We start from the raw sequence: 22949 nt of genomic DNA on the forward strand, positions 1-22949 counted from the left end.
CTAGTAAACACATGCTTAAGCCGTTTCGTCGTCATCTTAGGAGTGAATAATAACGTGCATTCCTAAGTTACGGAACTTGAACATATTCAGATGTCACTTGAAATGATTTACTATATTGCAAAAAATTCTTTCAATAGCACATGACGTTATTGGTGCATGATGTAGTACAAGATATTCCTATTGTCTGATATTTTTTTGTGTTTCATTAGAACAGCGTTTCTCAAACTATGGTCCGCGGACCACCTGTGGTCCTCGAGTTCTGCCCTTGTGGTCCTTAAAAAAGACAGAAAAAAAAAATAAAATTCAAAAGAATTGCGTATCACACTACAGCTGAAAATCTCAGAGTTTGGAAATGACACATGGCAATCGCCTTTCACTTTTTCTCCCAGTATTAATATTTTATGAAATTTTTTATCCTACCCGTCTACCCACTTCCCACTCTACTCTCAGCAAAAAAAGAGCGATTTAAAGCACTATGAACGTGGCATTTCCCTCCATATCTGGCGCCGCGCCTGTAACCCAGCCAGGGACCACCTGATTTCATAACAGAGGACCGAACCTTCTCATGTATTGATGACTTTATGAATAGTTTTGCCGACACCTAGTATGCACATTGAAATGGGCATGTACTGTACGTCGAATATCAGTAATAGAACGTGTCAAATTGCATCTTTACTTGTTGAAAATCGAGCATATTTTTGCATTAATTTTTTTATTTGTTTTTCCAGATGACGATATAAGAAATTTTAGACTCCGCCTATTTTAAAATCCGACAGGTTTACTTTTTACACGTGTGTTTCGTCTCTAAGTGCCGTTTCAATTTCGCGGGTTTCATACACTCGTTTAAAGCACTTCGTAACAAACAACGCACCGAGGTTTTGGTTCAGTCTCATTGCCACACCAAGTAAATCCAAGTTCCAAATAACTCTTATCACATTTTACGAAAGTATTTTTTCTTTGAATAGCTACGACTAGGACTAGATATTTCTTTAATGACACTATAATCACTGATATTAATATATTTCTTCACAACAGCTTCTGAACAGCACTGCATAAATTAAGCGTATCATAATGTTCCTTTTTTTCAAAGATCCGGTTCGAAGCCAGTTTTCCATTATTTATAATGGGCACTATTTAACAGATATGGACAGCTACCAGCGTGCACTACATAGGAAGGATTTCAAACAACTAACTGCTAATAGGAAATCGATGAATCAACAATGCACGGAATTTGTTTTAAGTTACTTGTGATTGGCTACAAAAATATAATTAGAAAAGTAATTAATTAATTCTGTTTTAAAATATATGTATACTGGTATTAAAATATGCAACAAAATGATAAATTTGCTTTCGAAGGAAACAAGAGTAAGGTGGTCCGCGGAACTGTTCTGACTTAAAAAAGTGGTCCCCATTTCAAAAAAAAAATTGAGAAACTCTGCATTAGAATATTGCATATAGTCCACACCTGTGGAGTAACGGTCAGCGCGTCTGGCCGCGAAACCAGGTGGCCCGGGTTCGAATCCCGGTCGGGGCAAGTTACCTGGTTGAGGTTTTTCCGGGGTTTTTCCTCAACCCAATACGAGCAAATGCTGGGTAACTTTCGGTGCTGGACCCCGGACTCATTTCACCGGCATTATCACCTTCATTTCATTCAGACGCTAAATAACTTAGATGTTGATACAGCGTCGTAAAATAACCCAATAAAATAAAAAAATAAATATTGCATATGTCGCTCATCACTGAAAACCCACTAATTTTCTGTGCACTTTTCTAAAAATTCCCTAAAATGTAGACTATGTAATTTATTAATTGAAATGTTGGCACTGAACATCATGGTAAGCTGCACAAATACATGCTAAACGTCGAGTTAATATCTTCATAATTTTCAGATTTTGATGGTACTGGTTCTTTGGGTTACGTTCAACACACTTTCTGTGCCTTTTGGTATTGCAATGTCTTTCTTTCGTTCTTTCTTTCTTTCTTTCTTTCTTTCTTTTTTTAGTAGGTTATTTTACGGCACTTTATCAACATCTTCTAGGTTATTTAGCGTCTGAATGAGATGAAGGTAATAATGCCGGTGAAATGAGTCTGGAATCCAACACCGATAGTTACCCAGCATTTGCTCATATTGGGTTAAGGGAAAACCCCGAAGAAAAACCCAACCAGGTAACTTGCCCCAACCGGAAATCGAACCAGGGCCACCTGGTTTCGCGCCAGACGCGCTAACAATTACTCCACAGGTGTGGAATCAATGTCTTTCAATAATACGACTAGTAAGAGCAGTGATCGATAATACTACTCACTATGAATGCGTCCCGGCTTCGACTTACTAGAGCGAGAAGGCAGAGCGTGCAAAACTATTTTGTATGCGAAAGTATCTGTATCCTGTACCTGCGCTGTGACGTCAGATATACTTCGAATCAAGCAACTTCATTTCAGCTTATAGCTATAGCTGAATTACGAAGCCTATTCATGACAAAAGACTCATCTATATAAGTAAATTCCTAATTTATCAAATATTTGCGCTTGTGCTTTATTTATAGTCATTGCTAAGGCAAGACGTACAGGAAATTGTTTACGTTTAAATGAGAAGGAAAGGTTAGTCAGTTGTTATTAAATCAATTCTGAGTAGAAAAATTATCTCGCCTCTAGCTGCCCGTTAGTATTTCTAGTTTCAACAGATTGTCAAGCATTCCTCTTACAACTATTCATATTTCTTGAAACATTATTACAAACAACATTACTTCTACATAGTCGTTTATGAATTCTTGATGCAGTTACATTTACAAAAGTTCTACCACGTTTCCTTGGTTGACCACTTACACTCATAATAATTAAGTAATAAAGAACTAAATTCACAATGTAACAACACTATGGGTCGATTTCTAAAACGAGGTCTAGACCACGGCTTCAAACCACGGCTTTTAAACCGCGATCGAGGTCTGAATCCTTGTGGATTTCTAAAACGATGTCGAGACGCGGCTTGAGAACAAACCGCGGTTCATGATTTTTGTATATGGCAACGCAGCAAAGAATCGATCTTTATTCATGATTGACAGTCGACATTAGAAAAAAATGAGCAACGGAATTAATATTTGTATTGGAAGATTGCAGTAATTCTTTTGTTCCGAGGTAAGTTATTGTTATATTTACTAATTTACAGAAAAAATGTGCGTTTAATTAATAATCTAAATTGAAATGGATTAATGTGACAACAAAATATCAATCAAAACTAAATGAATTATGGTCTATTTTCAGATATACAATCATGTCGAAGTTTCGAGAGGAAGACAAGCTGCTATTGGTAGAAATATGCCGAAAATATCCTATTTTAGTAGATAAAGGATACAATAATGAAATAATAACGAAGAAAAAGGAAGCTTGGTTGTCGATACAAAAAGAATTTAATTCATCGACCCCAGGAAAGCCAGGGAGAGAAATAATACAATTACAAGGTCAGTATACCCAATAGCACTACATTGTAGCTGAAATATTCAGGCAGTACTATCTATGGTATGCTATTGAATTTGAATTATTTTATACGAGAATTGTTCATACACACGCACACACATATTGTGTGTATATAAAATGAATTTAATTCTATTTATTCATGATGTAAATAAAGTATTTAAGTAAATTCATGTCGTTTGTAATAGTATTTATTTGAATATTATATTGTATTTTATATATACAAAAATAACATAATTATAGATATAACATCTACACTGCATAAATTTTATGTGTACAGGTTTGTGGAAGAGATTAAAAATGAAAACGAAAGCTGACATGGACGAAGCCAGAAAAGATGCCAAAAGAACTGGGGGAGGTCCTGCTAAACATCTACCAGAAAAATCACAAGACATTCTGGCAGAAATTTTTCAAGGACAATTTGATCCTCTAGCAGACACAATGGATGATGACTTTATTCCATTTCAGGTACGTCTACATTACAATTTTGTATGCACTTAATGCATTTTAATAATAATGAACGATAATTTTGTTAGCACCACTGAAATAATGTAATTATTTTAAACTGTAGGAGGGACCCGGACCAGCAATAGAAGAGACAGAGGAGCCAATTGCAGTAACTAGTCCATTGGAAACAGAGTCAGATATACCTGTGAAGTAAGTGTAAACATAACACAGCATTTTAACATTAATAAAGTATTCGTGTTTGAGTCATTCCACGTCAAATCGCACAAAATTATACAAATTTTGACCTTCATATTTCTGATTACGTTTATATTTTTTTTACCAACTCTATGGGTCTCATAAACCAACAAGTCTATTTTTATTTCCTCCTAAGTCCACATGTTTTCAAAATATTACATGTTAAAATTCGTTAAAAATGTCGCACAATGCAACATTTAAAGCGTCATATTTCTGACGATATTGATGTTAAAATTTTTTTGAAAAATGCATTTAAAAGCTTAAAGTACTGTCTTTTATTAAATATTTACTAACTAATTTTAATATAATTATTTCAAATATTTTTTTATAATTAAATTTTTAAAACATATACATCAATGTGAAATAGCCCTATTAAAAATCTAAAAAAATGCCTACTAGGTGCACTGAAGTATTATTAATAATTCCAGAAAAAATCAGAATGGGATCTCCAATAGTTTAATGGAAATTTAATTACTTATGACAGAATGTGTAGCGGTCGGCGCAGCAGCAGTGGACGGGAAGCTTTAAAGCGCGCTAAGAGGTTTATCGGCGCTGGATAATTGACTGAACTTTGCAACATTACACCCAGTACGGATCAAGTTACTCGAGGAAACACTGCTAATTTACTTATTATGATATCTTCAAATAATTGTACATTATGCTTTTCAAATGTTTCTTTTCATTCACATTTTAAATTTTCATTCGCCTACCTTCTTTCTTGAAAGAAAATTGTTTTACTAAATCTTCAGTTTTCGACAACGGAATGAAATAATATAATTTTAATGTACCAGTTATTGGTTTTAGATTATGGTATCTGGCCTGCAAATTTTCAGTGTGGTTTTTGTGCTTATTGAATGGACAAAATATAAATGACACGTTAGAAATGTTTTTTGTGACTAATCAAATAGTTTTTTTGTGTTGTTATAGGATCTTGTATAGGCCAACTCTCTTGGCAAGTCTTTTAACAGTATCTCCAATGCCAACACATGGATCTTTACCATGCGACATTGCAAAGAAGTGTCATTCAGCACTAATTCCATAATCGTCTTCATGTAAGCAATTATTTTTAAAATTCTTTTTTTTTTTTTTTTTTTATTGTGAGCTTGATCCATTGGAAAAGTAGATGATTTTTTTCATATCGTTGAATTCTTGCTTTAGGAAATTGATTGCTTCGGATTGAAAAAAGTGAAAGGGATCGGTGTCATGTTTCATGGTTTCTGAGATGACATTACTTTTGTAACGAATTTCTGTATCTCCTTTGAAATATACTACGAAAGGATTTATTTATTTACTTATTTATTTATTTATTTAAATATACAGAATAAAGAATAAAATTACAAATAAGAGAAACAGAAATAAAATAATACAATCAATATAAGAAAAGGAGATGCAGTAGTATTAATAAAATTTGAGACCGAATGAGCAGCGCTCGTGTTCGGTCACAGTTCAGATATAATATTAATAGGCCTATAAGAGAATATAAAATAAAATAAAGTAGGAAGTAAAATTACAATTGTACTGTATTGTGGCTTGGCATATGTTCCAATGCATACCTTGTATTGAATCTTGTATTACAAATGAATCATTTTCAGAAAAGTCTGCAATAACTATGTAATTTTCAGGTTGTACTTTCTTTGCATTCCGTCAAAAATAAAATATGGCTGACTTTTGAATGGATGATGATGCATCTTCTACATGAAAAACTTAACATGCTAGGGAGCCTTTTACTTTTGAAACTTTTCACGGGGGTATCGTTTTGTTGTATCTTTCATTTCTTGATAGGGGATTCTATCGACATCAAACTCTTGTTTAATTCCTCAATGTTACTGATTTCTAGCACTGTATCCATAGAACTGCTAGAAGAAATACTGGGATAATCACTTTCTCTGTCCGCACTTTCATTTGATTCATGTTTATTAATATCACAAGAACTACCGGCTTCACATATAATTTCACCTGACCTATGCGGAAATTGATTGATTTTTACGGAACAAATCACATATTTGCACACTCAAAGACTCCTTTAAATTGAGCTTTATCAATAAGTCGCGACTTACGCGTCTTAGTGTACTTTTGTTTTTAAAAGCGTGATTAGGAAGGTAAATGGATTTAAACACTTGTTATATATTACGCGATCTTTACCATCACTCATGTTGTATAGAAGTCACGTCACTGCGCGAAATTCAAACCCAAACTGATTATTTTTCTCTCATGCCATCTGTTTACTGCCATAAAGTTTACTGCCTTACCCAGTCTTGCTATCATCAAGCATGTGGCTATATTACAGTATAAACTGTGAAGGGCTTCCCCCTGAGCTGACAATAATAAAATAATTTTAGATAAGATATTTACTGTTCCTTAAGGTATTAATCATTTGATGATTAGTATGGTGACATCAGATGCAACGGGAAATTTCCACGGGCAGCCTTCTAGCCTATGGCTGCAAGCAGTTCATTAGCTGGGCATCGCGAGCGCGTGCATGCCTCCGGAAAATAAATTGTTACAAATGTATGGGTGCCGATCCCATATTTATAAATGCAGTAGTTTACAGATAATACATCAGCGAACAAGTCTATATTTTTTTCAGATTTTTAACTTGGCTATTTAATACAGTAATTTTGCTTTGAAAAAGAAATGATTAAAAAAATAGGCCAAATTTTAAATTTATTTGTGATAGGCCTAAAGTAATAAAAAGTGTTGTATTTCGTCTTTCAAATGCGCCAAACCGCAAATCTCAATTATATGTAGACACAAAGTTCCAAGCGAGTTTATGTAACAGTGCGCGCATAACTTGCGTAACTTCAAATATTCATAACTACACAAATAATTAATAATTGTGAAAATAAAAAAAATATGGGTCTCCTTATTTGATGTCTGGAATTCATGAAAAAAAATTCGACCATTTCCGAGAAGGTCGTGTTTTATTGCTGTGCGATTTGACGTGGAATGACTCGTTTGAAGCTTGTTAACAAAAGTATTTGTAGCCACATATTATACAATAGAATATGTGCGTACTGTAAGATATATGTAAGATGTTATTATGATTTTTATTAATTAAATCACATGCAAGTATTAGAAAAAGAAAACACAATTTACTACAGTTAAAACAGCCTATAATAATAATTTATTTACATTGAGTATTTTCTCTTCTTTCAGGAATAAAGGTAAAAAATGCAGCAGTGAAAACGAATTTCGCCAAAGAATTTTGGAGATGGCGGAGGATGAACATCGGGAAAAGATGGACATTTTAAGAATTAAAAAAGCGAAAGCTGAATTAAAATTATTATTGCTGCAGAAAGACTGTGAATTAAGAAACATCACGACTTAGTTTTATTTACGTTAAATTTATAGCTACTACACTGAGAGGCAAAAACTTGGATTTATTTGCGTTACATTCATACTACTCTAATGGCCAAGTGCACCGACCTTGATTAATTTCGGCTGTTTCGTAAAGACTACTAAAGTTTACGGGTATTAAATCTGCTTGTACGGTGTACCGAACTTAACGATTACTGTCACTGGCGTTAGCAAGCAATCGAACTTAACCTCTCAGCCTACCGATTTCTCCCGCTGAATATAAAACTGAACTATCTTAGCCATTCCATTTGCCATTGTTTGGTAGAGATGTTATGTAAATACAAAGAAAATTAATATTAGGTTTAATTACTCACTAAAACAATGTGGAATGGTATGCAGTGTATAATGATTCTTGCTTTCAACTTCCCTAGAATATTTTGAATGCTACATACCTCTTGTACAAATTTCATTGAAGGTAATTTTTCAAGCACTTTTAATAATAATATAATTATTTATAACGTTAAATAATATAATTGATTTCATAAAACTGTTACATTATAGTTTCAAGTAAAAATACAGTTTGTATACTGTACATTGAAACGTCACTTTGTGGAGCAGCTGAGTTATGTTCACTAATCAGCTGAGTTTTCTTATACGGACAGGAGGGGATGCAAGGAAGGCAAACTTGTGCTCGAAGCAGGTTTTTTATAGCAATAGTGGCTGTCTCTCTCTCTGTATGAAGTAGGGTGTTCCAATTCAAATTTTGTCATGCTTAAAGGAAAAGTACTTCACATTCATTTAATCGAAGATTTTGAAGTAAAAGTGAAAATGCGTGTTTTAATAAAATATAAGTTTAATTCAGAGTAAAATAATATTTTATTTATGCACATGTTCAGTGACATAGTGGAAGGCATATAAATATTAGCAGCTTAGGTGACGTTTGACGATTGTACATGTGAAGGCGATTGGAAAATTATAAAATCATTTTTTACTTTTAAGGGCGGATTTTAGTGCAAATAAAAAATTCCTAAATTCTACATTGTTTGGTGTTGTTTTTCTTTTGATATCTTACTTTTATTTAATCATGTTGGCCTTCATGTCAATTCAATTAATCCAACTACAGCATTTAACCTTCAGAATTATCATTGCCGATTGTGTCTACCAGCTTGTATTAATTCAATTCAAAGTAATTAATTGTTGTTATTAACCAATTAAAGTTTACAGCTCTTAAGCAAACTTTTAACCATCTTTATCGTTAGTGCACCGTAGTTGTGATTTAGGAGCTATAAAGTTGGGCAATTATTGGTTGTTAAAACTTGAACAATATTGATGCACCTGGCAATGAGAGAAAAAAAACGGGCCACTTGAAAACTGTACATTATCCTTAGGATCAGTTCATGATACAGTACATGAATTTCGTTTCATATATCACAAATCAACAATTAATTTCTCATATCTTAAGTCAACAATGAAATTTCTGACAACAATGCTTTTTTTGCCTCTCAGTGTATAACAGTTATGAAATGTTAAAACTAAAAAAAATTCTGATCCATTTTGCTTGTTATAAAATAATTCTCTTAAAAATTAATTTTGTTACGTTGTCTTTCCTGTATAATGTTTTGTCAATTGCTCTTCTTAAATGTATATATTTCAGTGTATTTATATTAAGAATTAATGTTGTGCATTACTACTATGAAATTTGACTCATTAAAATTCAATATGTAATCTCAAACTATAAATTAGTATAAATGTGAGTTATCTGTACAATGGTGTTAGTGATTTTTTGAAAAGTAGATGTGAAATTGAGGAATTTATTCGAAATGTGTGTTGATAATGTGGTTTCTCCAGTTGATTCCAGCCATAACCTCTCTCTCATCCAGTACAGGGACAACATCAATTTCATCCGGGAGTGGCTCATTGTCAAAGTCTGGTTCTCTTCTGCGAATGGCATAATTATGCAGTATACTTGTAGCAATAATGATGAGCTGGCTAGTAGGGACTTTCGTTCTCAGAGTGTACTGCAGACAAGGAAATCTTCGTTTCCATATTCCAAATACTCTCTCCACCACATTTCTAGCTCGTCGATGGGCAGCATTATATCTACCTTCAGCAGCAGTGCGTTCACGAAGTACAGGTGTTAACAAGTACCTGGTACATGCATAACCACTGTCTCCAAGGAGATAGCCATTATATCTACCCTGATCTAGAACCGTCTTGATGGTTGAATTCCTAAAAATACGACTGTCGTGAGTCGAACCAGGCCATCTTGCAACTATATTTGTGATCCACGTGTCAGCGTCACAAATAACCTGAAACATTACATTTATTTTTAAATTAATTAAAAATGTATTACAATTTATTAATTTATCTAATTTGTATTTAAATTAATACAGTAGGAATGTTTTCACAAACCTGATAATTAATAGAATAAAAATGCTTTCTGTTAAAAAATATGAGAGCCTCTTGTCTACTTGGCGCCAAAATTCTGATATGGGTGCAATCAATGGCACCAATAATTCCAGGAAAATTATCTGTAGTAATGTCACGAGAGGTCTGAGATCTGCCGTATCTGGGAAATCTCAGACCTCGAGTGACATTTATTAGGACTATTTCGTGAATAAAATAAAAATTTAAATAATATATCCCTAAAATTCGATCACAAAATGTTAATAATTGTATATTAACGAATACTTAACCTATTCAGACATTGTGAAGTTGAAATACTCGTAGATGAATATCGATTATTGCAATAAAGAAATTTGATGTTATTATTCAGTAATGCCAATTGCGAAAAGCGAAATACAGGTTTAACATTGTTAATTACATGTACTGCACTTTTCTCTTATTATTATAACATAAATACATTTTCATTATCTGCTGAAATCATAATTTAATTTAACAGTAACAGTGGGGACAGCTATATACCAATCCTTATGTATTCACAGTGAGACATGTTGCTACACAGTGAAGCCATCTCTGTATAGACAGGCCCAATTAAAACACGAATTTTGTTACGCCATACGAAAGGCAGTTTGATCAAAGATATTATTACTATGCAAGGTCTTTGAGTTTGATATGCGATGATGTTATATAAATTTAAACGTCTATTAATTGTTTAATTTCAATACAAATGATATAGGCTACAATTTTATAGGTTACGTTAGGCCTACCTGTGGAAGCAGGACCAATGTCAGCTGTGCCTTGTTTCGACCGTTACTTACAATGAGTGCTACACGAAAGCATTTTTTATAGCTCGACAAACGCATTCTCGCTGTAGTGTGTAACGGAACTAAAGCTGCATCTACACAGTTCAATATTCCAATCGCGTATGCGTGCAATCTGGGAAGAATAGAATCAAGTTTAAAAGGTACGTTCAATTAAGATGCATAAATATTTTGTGTCTACATGGTGCGCCGTTTTGAACGTGGTCTTCACTACGTAAATATATTAATTAATATTAAATATCAATCTTGCATTCATTGCTTTAAAGTTGAAAGTAAAGTTTAACCGTGTAGTTGCATCTTAATGTATTCATGATCATCAATTTACGGGGAAACAGTTGGCGACAACGACTAAACAAAAGAATGACCATGCGATAAATTGATAGCGATAAATCTAGCTGCAGAAATTATCGCAAAGTCTGACTGTGATTGGTTGGAATTCAAAATGTAATTACACTTCATTGGTCGAAAATGGAATGACGTCATATAAACGAAATAGTCTCTGAAAATAAAATTGAAAAGTAAATTGATAGAAAGTAACGTTATAAATAAGTACTCCAGCTTAATAGAATAATATACTGTAAGATAAGATATGATATTAGAATTAACCGTTTCATTATTAGTAATTTATAGCTATTTTAAACAATTAGATAATTGTCTTTACCCTGATAGTTGAGAGAAGCGATGTTGAACTTGGGGAAATTGAGCTCTTGTTGGGAAATAAATGAATCGTGGCTTTAATGTTGCTATAGCTCTTGAAACACTTTTTACAATTTTTCACGCTGTACTTTCATGTATACCAAAGAAGTCTGCAGTGATTACATGGAAAGCCCCAGTAGCATAAAACCTAAAATGAAACAAAATCATGTTTTCTTGATATTCTTGAAGGCCTTAAAGTATTAAATAAAATTTCCTAAACTACTGTATTGAGTAAGAAATAAGTTGTATTGTCTTATGGGCATAAATGTATAATTAATAGGTATAAAATATTATATCTAACTTACCTGAAAGCAACAAGAAGCTGGAATAAAACTGGCAACCCGCCGCCTCTTGCATTTCGCTGTAGCTTGTCATTTAGCATTCTTGCTAAATGTTGCTTCGATTCCTTTGAAAACTGAAATCTTCGCCTGAAATTATCTTCGTTGTATACTTCGAAAGAATTATTCCTGTCCCTCAATACTCTAATCCGGGGATTTAATGCTTGTAGGACACAAATTTGCCTTCGATAATCATCCAGCCGATCTACTGCCTCCATATTGTATACATGAAGCCGTGGTTTTAAACCTACCCCAGCCGTGGTTTCTGATCCAGACCATGGTTTCGAGCCATGGCTCAAAAAATTGAATGAGACCTCGTTTTATAAACCCAAACGCGGTTTAAAGCCATGGTCGTGGTCTAGACCTCGTTTTAGAAATCGACCCTATCACTATTTAGTAACACCAGATAAAAAATACACGTTATATTGAAACACGAAAAAATACATGACAATTGAAAGATGAATAAACAATTATTATCGAGGTCTCGAAAAGCATAATATTGTGACGTCAACATCTCGCACGTACAGGAGGCTTCGATAAATACACTTCTGAACGTTGGAAAGTCGATGTTTTATCGTTTGAAATTTCATTATTTTAGTGCTTTATATTTGTGATTTGAACCACAGCCTTTCCTATACACATTACTGACACCATTCATGACCTTCAAAAAACCTAACACAGCTGTATTAATAACTCGAAGATAATAGTTATTTATGGTACTTGTGAGGTAAGTGTATCTTTATTGCGCGAGTGGAAAGATTTAAGCACGAGGCAATGAAGATCACGCTCACAAGTACCATATGTAATTTTATCCATGACCATAATAAAAAAATTGTTTTATAAAAGAAAGTATGTTGAAAATAAGTCCTCATATAATCAGATATCATGGCATGGATTTTAGAATCGATATATGTACTAGATAGGTCATGATGTAGGAGGCCATGAAGAGTGAAGAATGGTATCTAAGGCCGTGTCTCAAAGCTACATTTTCAGTTGAAGTGAACTAGATTGTTGACTAAATAGCCGGATATGACGTCAGAAGTTACGATTCAAAGCTACGTAGTGAATAGTAATCAAGTCCGTAGTAGCTAGTAAACGAAAATGCTTGCTTGATTGATGACTTGTTCACTAAACAAACATGGATACCTCATCAGCAATTGGGGTTATGATATCTAAAGATGCTTTGGAAGTGAAATAATGAAAAATATAATGTAGATAAAATGTTAACTTTGAATATTGGAATTGTTAATACTTTCTTTACGATGTTTTAAATATCTTTGTAATATATTAGGTCCTTATCCTTTCCACAGAACTCGTAATGAAACAGCATTAGGACACTGCTCTCTTAATTCAGTGCTATTATCAGTGATATCATGGTTTTTTAGAAAAGTAGTCTGTGAAGAAGGCCATGATTCAAGCATACTACAGTCACTGTAAAGCATACATGTTCAAAGCTCTCTAGTGTATAGTTTACAAGTCTCCTAGTTGCTAGTCACTAGTGTGTAGTATGGACTTGAGCTTTGAGACACAGCCTAAGTATCTAAGGCATTGGATAATAACAAATTATAATTAATTATATAAGTTTAATATATATTTTTCATTTTAAATGTGTATTTTCATATTTTTTAAGTTTCAGGATTATTTAGAAGCGTTCGCGGGACTAATGTGATTAAAATAATTTCACATTATTATTAATTATCGTGTCTGTTTAGCTCAGCTGAGTAAGGCGTGTCGTTATTAGGCCTAAATCAACTTCGCAGGTTCAAGTCTCCTCGCATCCCAAAAAGTAAATTATTGTAAAAAAATGCATATTAGATATGGATGCAATGCACAAATTACGACCTAGTGGTGGTGGTGGTGGTGGTCAGGGCCGCCGAGAAGGGGGGGCAAAGGGGACAAGTGCATATGGGCCCGAGAGCAGTAAGGGCCCGTCAGATTAAGTGAGTCTGATTACTTTTCATTATCACGAATAATTATTCACAGATACATACCTGTACTATAAAATTTTGTAAGAACATTTGTTACATGAATCTGACATATTAACCAACAATAGTAGAATTAATACAAATTACCACTTCATTATGTAAATGTTTAACTTTTATATAATAGAATATCGGTTTCCCATGTTAACAATCATCTACACGACACTTGAGGGCTCCGGAATTTGCCTGAAATACGATATGTTCCTGTCGCTTGTACCGAACACGTTCAATTGGCTTGTCCTCTTAACTACCAACTCCTGCCGGCCCACCGCAATATGCTAGTGGACTCTCCCAAATCCAAGCCGGAGGATCACGTTGCCTTATCAGTAGGGCCTACATAGGCCATGTCTCAAAGCTCAAGTCCATACTACACACTAGTGACTAGCAACTAGGTGACTTGTAAACTACACACTAGGGATCTTTGGACATGTATTCTTGAAACATGGCCTTCTTCATAGACTATTTTTCTAAAAACCATGACATCACGGTGCAGCACTGAATTAAGAAGGCAGTGTCCTAATGCAGTTTCATTACGAATTATGTGGAAAAGATGAGGGCTTAATATATTACAGTAATGTGTAAAACATTGTACAGAAGGTACTAACAATGTCAGTGTTCAAAGTTAATGTGTTATTCTACATTATATTTACATTATTTCACTTCCAAAGCATTTTCAGATTTCATAACCCCAATTGCTGATGAGCAGGGAACGGATTTATATGGACTAAAAATATATGAAATATGTAAATATATATGTAGTTATTTTTACCAAAATATGGAATTAAATATGGATTTTTACCAAAATATGGAATTAAATATGGACTTAAAATTATAAAAAAATGACTATGTACGTTAAATATTGGTACATTTTAATCAAACTAAACAAAAAATATAATGGACGTACCTTATCTTCCAATGTAGTTTCAACAAAACACAATTTTTATTGTCTGTTACCATAACAATAGGTTACAAACATTTCTTTCAAGTGCTGAAAAGTGAATCTTCTTCTATTGTCTCTGAGGATAGATTTATACTGACTAAAAGAGCGTTCGACGTCACAAGAAGTAACTGGTACATAATTCAATTTCACAATGTCTGCTGGGGATAAGTCCAAGTTAATCTTCACTGTTGATTCACCACTCATCACAGCAACAACCTTTTGTAGTTCTTCATATCCAGGGTTTTTTGAAAGTACAGTGTCCACCTTAGCTCTTACTGCATCTGCAACTTTACCTCTACCACGATTCAGTTGTTCCACAGTACTATTTATAATTTCAAAACTTTCAGATAGTGAAAGGTGCCTATTTTGGAGACTTTTGAGCGTTTTTATGATGCATGAAAATGTATGCTGAATGTGAGCTAAGTCATTCTTCACACTTATGTCACAGGTAACTGTTTTCGCAGTATCAATTGAGACTGCATCTTCAGAGTCCAATGCAAGGAGAACATTGTTAATAGAGTCTATATGTTCGGCATAATATTCAACTGCTTCTAGCCATGTACCCCATCTAGTTAAAATTGGCTTTGGTGGCAATGGAATTTCAGGGTACATTTCTTTCAACACGTTAACTCTACTGGGAGCTTTGAGAAATACTTTTTTCACTGATGAAATCAACAAATCTACTTTAGGGAAATTGTCTCTGACCACTTCTGCCACACGATGAAATGCATGCGCCACACAAGTAAAATGAGTCAATTTAGGATATACAACAGATAATGCTTGTCCAGCTTTGACCATATAAGGGGCAGCATCGCTAATAAAGAATAACACATTATCGTACATAATACCCTTTGGCCACAGGATACCCATAGCTTCGTTGAACAGTTTAACTATAGTTTTGTTATTGCACTTTTCTAGAACATCACAATGTAAAAGAATTCGTTCAGAATATTGTTCACTTAACAAACCGATAACTACATTACCAACAAGTCTACCTTCTTTGTCGGGAGTCTCATCAATGGAAACCCAAATTGAACTATCTTAAATTTCATCTCTTATCTTCTGTATTGTCTCATCGTAGATGGATGGAGCATACGTCTTCCTAAGTGTTGACTCATCCGGGATTGTATGTTGAGTATATTTTTCAAGGAATTCCCTGAAGACCTTATTCTTTAGTTTGTAGAGAGGAATATCAGCAGAGATGAGAGAACGGCACAGGTCGATGTTAAACTCAGATCTTACATTCGATGTTGTTGGTTGTGTTAAAAACAATTGTCTCTGCTTGGAATTTAGTTGTTTGTTGGCCTGATGTTTACTAGTTGTAATGTGTTGTTGCACCAGGAACTTTTGTGTAGATGATACTGCACACTGACACAAATTACAAAATAATATTTTATTGTCAGTTGATAAACCATCTTCTTTAAATTCTGAAATGTAACTTGTTAGTTTTGATTTTAAATTGACTGAATGACGTACTTTTGGCATATTTACCGTCTTTATAGTATGATTTACAAAACTGAACCTATGTGTACTCTGACTGGCATTTAACTGCTGAGCTGCACAACTGAAGTCTGTTAAAAATTTTAAATTAAATTAATACAGTTTTGTAACTTACTTTCCCATTGTTGATAGGACTGCTAATTTTCAAATAACTCTGATGTTAAAGGGATTACTGAACATGTGTTTAAATCTCTATTGTTGAAATGTATTTTTAAAAGTTAATGGAATTTTGTTTTGTTTTATTGTTAAACCTAATATAATATGGACTGTTTTATATGAAATATGGAAAATATATGGAAATTAACGAAAATATGTACTAAACTCTAAAATATGGAAAAATATGGAAAATAAAAGTAGGATTTTTCAACCCTACACATTGTGAAACATAAAGATAATGCAAAATATAAATTATATTAGCTTTATAAGTAAATATGTATTTACATATAAATCCTTTCCCTGCTGATGAGATATCCATGTTTGTTTAGTGAACAAGTCAACAATCGAGCAAGCATTTTCGTTGACTAGCTACTACGGACTTGATTGCTATGCACTTTGTAGCTTTGGATCATAACTTCTGACGTCACATCCGGCTATTTAGTCAACAATCTAGTTCACTTCAGCTGAAAATGTAGCTTTGAGACACGGCCTTAGTATGTTTCGTGACGAAACTTCGTCTTTTCGTTGTCGTTTTTCTAGTAAATTATGTTCATTAGTGTTACCAGTGGACAATGGACAAGTAGAAGCATAAGTCGGGAGCTGAGAAGCGCAAGGAGAGACAGAAAAATTGGAAGATATTAAAAAAGGGAGTAGAACTTTGTTTGAAGTTGGTGTGAAATTGAGCGACGTTGGAAAACTAAAAAGCAGCAGACAAATTGTGTCACTGAACGTGTTGTTCGAAAACAAGAGCCTTTCCAAAAACAGTATTACGGTATTTTCAAAACTCAAGAATGGAGAATATGTTCCCAGAGACTGGCTAGTGTGGAGTGAAACAAATCAGGGAGAATAGTGCAGTGACTGATTTGTTTCACTCCACACTAGCCAGTCTCTGGGAACACATTCTCCATTCTTGAGTTTTGAAAACAATACTGTAAAGGCTCTTGTTCCGTCACTTGAAGGTTATTAGGCAGTTTGGGGGCACTTTTATGAACAACACATTCAATGACACAATTTGTCTGCCACTTTTAGTTTTCCAAGATCGCATGTTACTTGCCATGACTCAGAGTTAGGAACTGGTATGTGTGTGTGTGTGTGTGTGTGTGTGTGTGAATTTGTTTCACTTGCACGTATTAACACACAATTTGTACTACTGTTTGCTTGCTCTGATTAAATACTACTGTTATCAGAATTTTTTTCTAAGCAGCCACACAGCAGTATTCACTTCTAAGCATGAACTGTCTTCATTTTTGACAGCCTAAACAGACGGACTTGAGATTGGTTTATTTTCTGCACCTTCACAAGCAACCCTCAATTTCACACCAACTTCAAACAAAATGAAGGAAATAAAAATGTATTCAGAGTAACAATGTGTCAAGAAACCTTGGCCTCCTTAGTCTGGAGAGCAATCTTGCTAAGTCTTTAAATTTTGATGATATAATTGATGATTTTGCATCAATGAAGTCGAGGAGAGTTGTTTGTTGATGCTGGCCTGCAAGTCAGAAATTACAGCTGTTTAAGAATAGTGTTTTATGAAAACGAAACGAAACAAACGACAACGAAAAGAGGGAAGTTTCGTCACGAAGCATACTATGTAGGCCCTACTGAAAAGGAAGCGTAATATATTGTGCTAATGTGAAGTTTTGCTAAAAGTTTTCAATGTAACAAAAGTGTAATTTTTAGATTCTTATATGTGTGTGGGGTTATCTTTTATTTATTTTGCAAATAATTATTATGTTCAGAATGATTGGTAACTTGTCATTTTTTAAATTTTTTAACGGAGCCCGAGCACAATATTGCACAGGGGCCCATAAACCCTGTCGGCGGCCCTGGTGGTGGTAGAGAAATGAGGAGATTGAGTGTATGGAGATATAAGAAATAGTAATAAAGAAGTAGAGGTAGTGACATCTAGTAACTTCTTGAATACTAGTTGAATGAAAAAGTATACGTGTGTGCCCAGTTACTAGGAAAATACTAAAGAACTGTGAGGTAAAGTCCTTATTTCACTAGTGGAATAAAATAATGTTGAATAAAGCCTACTTTACAAACACAAAAGTATTTAGTAAACGCATGTTTTTTGTTATGATCATGGATAAAGTCAGAGCCATCTTCAGTTACAAGCCGGAGCATGGGTAGGTTTGGCTACTCTGAGTGGAGGCGGGCGGCGGCGAAATACAGGCATGACGTTTGACGTTTTAATGCTTTGATTTCGTTGTCACACGTACATTTTCGACATTAATTGATACAAACGTAAGTGCATATGATTAAGATTCAGTGTATTCATGTACGTAATTTATTCTGGAATCCGAAATGGTATTTTATTTGAGTTTCAGAATACCCCGTAAGTACTTGCATACAGCCACTTATAACTTAAAAAAAAAAATTAAAATCATATGCGTTTTTTATTGATGGTACAAGGGAAAATAAATAAATACTTAAAGAAATGTTACTTGTACCAAAAATAAATCAAATAACAACGTACTTTTGCAAAACCATATTCCAATCAATTAACCATTATGTGGGTAGTAAATTGACACTGTTTTGCCGCTTTATGTTGTTTCACCTCTGACGTGAAAGGTCTAGGATATTATATACATCTTAATTTCATGTGATTGTCGTTCTTTTCTGTAGGTAAGTATTTCAGATGCCCAGGAAGCCACTTTTAGTTTGAACCTCGCCAGTCACCATAACAATACTGTTATCCTAAATTATTTGTTACAAATTTTCTAAAATATAATTTTAAATAGGCCAAGGCCAAGTATAAATATCTATGAAAAAATTAAGAAACATACCTTCAACATAATACGTAACAAAACACATCATTATCTATTAAGTATGTACCAATTAGCGTAAACTCAGTGAACTTGAAATCCTGTAAATACGAAGTGAAAAGAAACATGTTTATAACTAATTTATTACAAAAGAAATAATATTAATAAACAACCTTGAAAACCAACAAAGTGAGTGTATGCATCTACAAATATAGACAGTTCTGACGTATAGCGGGCATTCCGAATCTTCAACAAAACTGCAACATTTATGGGATCACAAAACAGCTGTTTACAATGAACTTGAAAATCAACGGCGTAACTTTATTGATATAGCAGGCGAGACCCAACAATTTGGCTAGAATTCTGATACACCACAAACCACAAGTAAGACTATAAAAATGTAGTTTATATAATATTTAATATTTAGAAGAATTGTCAATCATTTTGTCATTAATAATAACCGTAAAAATTGCCAAAGACTGCAGCCATATTTTCATTTATTGTCTTATTTTTATCGCCAACACGCACTTAGTTTATAATACATCAACAATTAACTTTTGGTACTTCCGCGAAGGTAATTCCATCGACACACACTTATATCGTAACATTAATTTACACTGAAAATCGACATTAGCACAAACACGTGTTCTGGATAGTAGTTCTGGACAGTTAATTACAGTGTTGCCGACGTATGGCTCCGGCTTGTAACTGAAGAAGGCTCTGATAAAGTACATTTAAAACCAATACGTGAACCATGGCCCTCTGCATAACACTACGAAATGAACTGAAAGATGTCCTACGGTATACGCTTTGCTGCGACGCACGCACGCACGCACACACATATTTAAAGCTCTTTATGAACGTCCTACAAACCATTTTGATTTTCCCGCAATAATAATAGACTATTATTAGCTTTGGACTCAGACATCACAGGATGTACAGTTTTCACAAAATTTTCCGTCACACTTCAAATTAAATATAGCTCGCAATTATCACATCTATTAATATTGGTTACACTATTTACATGAATGTTATTATGTGATATTATATCAATATTATCCTCAATAAAAATTTAAAATTCACAACACAAACTATCCGGTGAGTTTATTACTTCCGAATTTTCAAAGAACTATGCTAACAAAGAGGGTTCACAATTAATCGACTCCTTAACGCCAAACCATTCCTTAAACATATTGTACGAACGATCATATCGTCTTTTTTATTTCTGCGGGAGTAAAAACTCTCAAGCAGCCCTTGATGCTTCTTAGCATAAACTGAAATAATTTTTAATAATTACAATAGGTATATATGTATATTAATTTACTTAAAGGGAATCGAAACTGAATCCGCTGGATTTGTGAACGAAAAGACCTACAATTTTCAAAATGCCTGTCATAGTTCTCTATGTGCAAACAGTTTTACAACTTCTATAGACCTCTAGCAACAAATACAGTAATGTAATAAAAAAAAATACTGAAACGCGTTCACTAATATTAATAGATGTAAATCCAAGGTAATTAAAAAAATACTGTAGAATAATTTTTTTTTACTAGAAGTGGAAAAAATATTATATGCAATTCGAGAGGGAAGTAGATTTGACCATTATTGGGCTTAATTGCTGCCCTCGCTAAAGCTCGAGCGCAAATTCGTCATCGACTGGTAACTATTGCTGACGCCAGCATTTCTGGCTTGTGTCCTTGAGTAAAATGCACAGTCTGCGAGCATCTGTTGATAGTAACTGAGAATGGTACCACCTCCTATATACGTCACGTCAGTAATCTGCCAACCACAGTTGTTGTCAGTCTTGCTGCCCACACTGAGATTACTGTAAAACGAAATAAAGTAGTATTTTGGTAGTAATAGCAGCAGAGGGAGTGGTAGTAGTAGCAGTAACAGCAGTATAGTAGTAGTAGTAGCAATAGTAGTAGTAGTAGTAGTAGTAGTAGTAGTAGTAGTAGTAGTAGTAGTATTGTACAGGGACATCATTTTATTTTACTTCAATTTTTATTGTAGGCCTACCTGAATTTTTTAATGTACTTCACTACTACCCTCTTTAGTACTCGTAGTAAACTTCCAACCGTTCTTCACACAGAATCAAGATCGCGTATGCGGTCATAGTAAGCAATACTGAGTGAGTATAGTACGTTCCAGAAGTATGTTCGCGTTTTCCAGTGACGAAAGAGCTTTCAATATTGAATTATATTTTCGCACAAGTACTGTCGTCCGTTTGCTTACGTCGCATCCCGGTTTCTCCCCACCCGGTTCTGCTCGCCCCTCTGTAAAGGCTAGTTGCTGGGCTGTCTTAGCTCTTTTCTGAAAACATTAATTTCTTTTAGAAATTGGACGTCTACGTAATATTATACAACTGTTTAAAATAACTTAAATAAAAGGGCCTCGTTAAGTAATTAACTGTCACGTGATTTCCCCCTTTCCTACGACCCTGCTACATAACCACTTGGACGAACAGTAGATAGAATGTCTGAGTAATTTTATCTTTTCGGATCGGATAGAAGTGAAGATTGAATTTACAGTACGTAAGGTATACTCTTTTATAGACTAGGTACGGAATTATTTCAACGAGTTATTAGTACGAAGGACGAAATTGGTAATTGGAATTAGGTACGATAGTTTATAGTGCGATAATATGCACAAAAGAACTGAAGCCTGTATCGAAATGAACGGCCATCATTTTCAAAAATGTGTTTAAATATCCATATTACGATTATTTTTCAATTTAACTTCATTCTCTATATTGTACGCTAATGTGCTGTATACAGTGTAACAGTGCTGTCATGGTAATTTTTGTCTTGGCCATACGCCCCACCCCTTGTTTTCTCTCTTGAAATATATTTTACTTTCCTCTCTCTATCTCTCTGACTGTCATTTAATGATTTTATTAATATTAAAGAAGAAGTAAAGAAATTGTTTGCTTTACATTTTAATTGTACAACAAGCTTGATTTAAAGAATACACCATGTAGCTTCATCGTAGATCAGCGGTGACCAAACTGGGTGTCATGATTACATCGTGTAATCACAGACATTCATACTGGTAAGGGAGTTTCCTGTACATTGCTCTCTGTCTCGCTCACGTACTGAAGGTAAGCAGTGTCGGTACCACGTCGCTTTACAAACTCTCTGTCTCTAGCAGGAACTGAAGATTTCGTACAGAATGGGAAGAGGAATTTATTCGCTGTTCTGTCTAAGAATATGTAATAATATATGTTGTTTTGCTCAACGGTTCAAGTAATAGTAGTATATAGAAGCTACATTACAGGGCATTACGCTGAATACACAAGCATAAAATTATTATTATTATTATTATTATTATTATTATTATTATTATTATTATTATTATTATTATTATTAATCAGCAAGTGTTACCATAATTCTTATATACGTGCCTGAATATATAGGCCTACATCTTCCCTTGAAGGATAACATAATTACTAGACTACGCTATATCTCCATTTTAAATTTTTTAATCTTTTGATGACTATTATCAGTTATTTACTAGTCATTGATTTAATAATAATAATAATAATAATTGCAATACTAATAACAACACTGATAGCATTACCAGTAGCAGCAGTATTAATAATAATAATAATAATAATAATAATAATAATAATAATAATAATAATATAGAGAAACTGATTGAATATTACGTACTAGTGTAGTAATGAAAGAACCACTAAACTCTAAGAAATTAAATCAGTCATAAATCATCCTCATGAAGACAAAGATGACATAAATAAAATGTAAGGAAGCCAGCTATCTAGTGGCAAACGAAATAGCTCGTTCTCTTAAGCCTTCCAACGGAGGGAAGTTTTTTAAAATCGTAATGATCAAGGTGGCTGAAATAATTTGTCCAATGGA

The 22949-nt window shown here is 33.9% G+C and overlaps 1 protein-coding gene across 1 annotated transcript; it reads left to right on the forward strand.

Annotated features, from left to right (window-relative positions):
* Positions 1-2768: 2768 nt before the first annotated feature.
* On the forward strand, positions 2769-9628 carry LOC138696220 (myb/SANT-like DNA-binding domain-containing protein 3). Its single transcript, XM_069820876.1, has 4 exons — positions 2769-3455; positions 3749-3936; positions 4040-4125; positions 7327-9628. Exons 1-4 carry the CDS (start codon positions 3269-3271, stop codon positions 7496-7498), a joined length of 633 nt encoding a protein of 210 aa, XP_069676977.1. The 5' UTR covers positions 2769-3268; the 3' UTR covers positions 7499-9628.
* The last annotated feature ends 13321 nt before the right edge of the window (positions 9629-22949 follow it).

Source organism: Periplaneta americana, chromosome 3 (genome assembly GCF_040183065.1).
Source record: "Periplaneta americana isolate PAMFEO1 chromosome 3, P.americana_PAMFEO1_priV1, whole genome shotgun sequence".
Lineage (NCBI taxonomy): Eukaryota > Metazoa > Arthropoda > Insecta > Blattodea > Blattidae > Periplaneta > Periplaneta americana.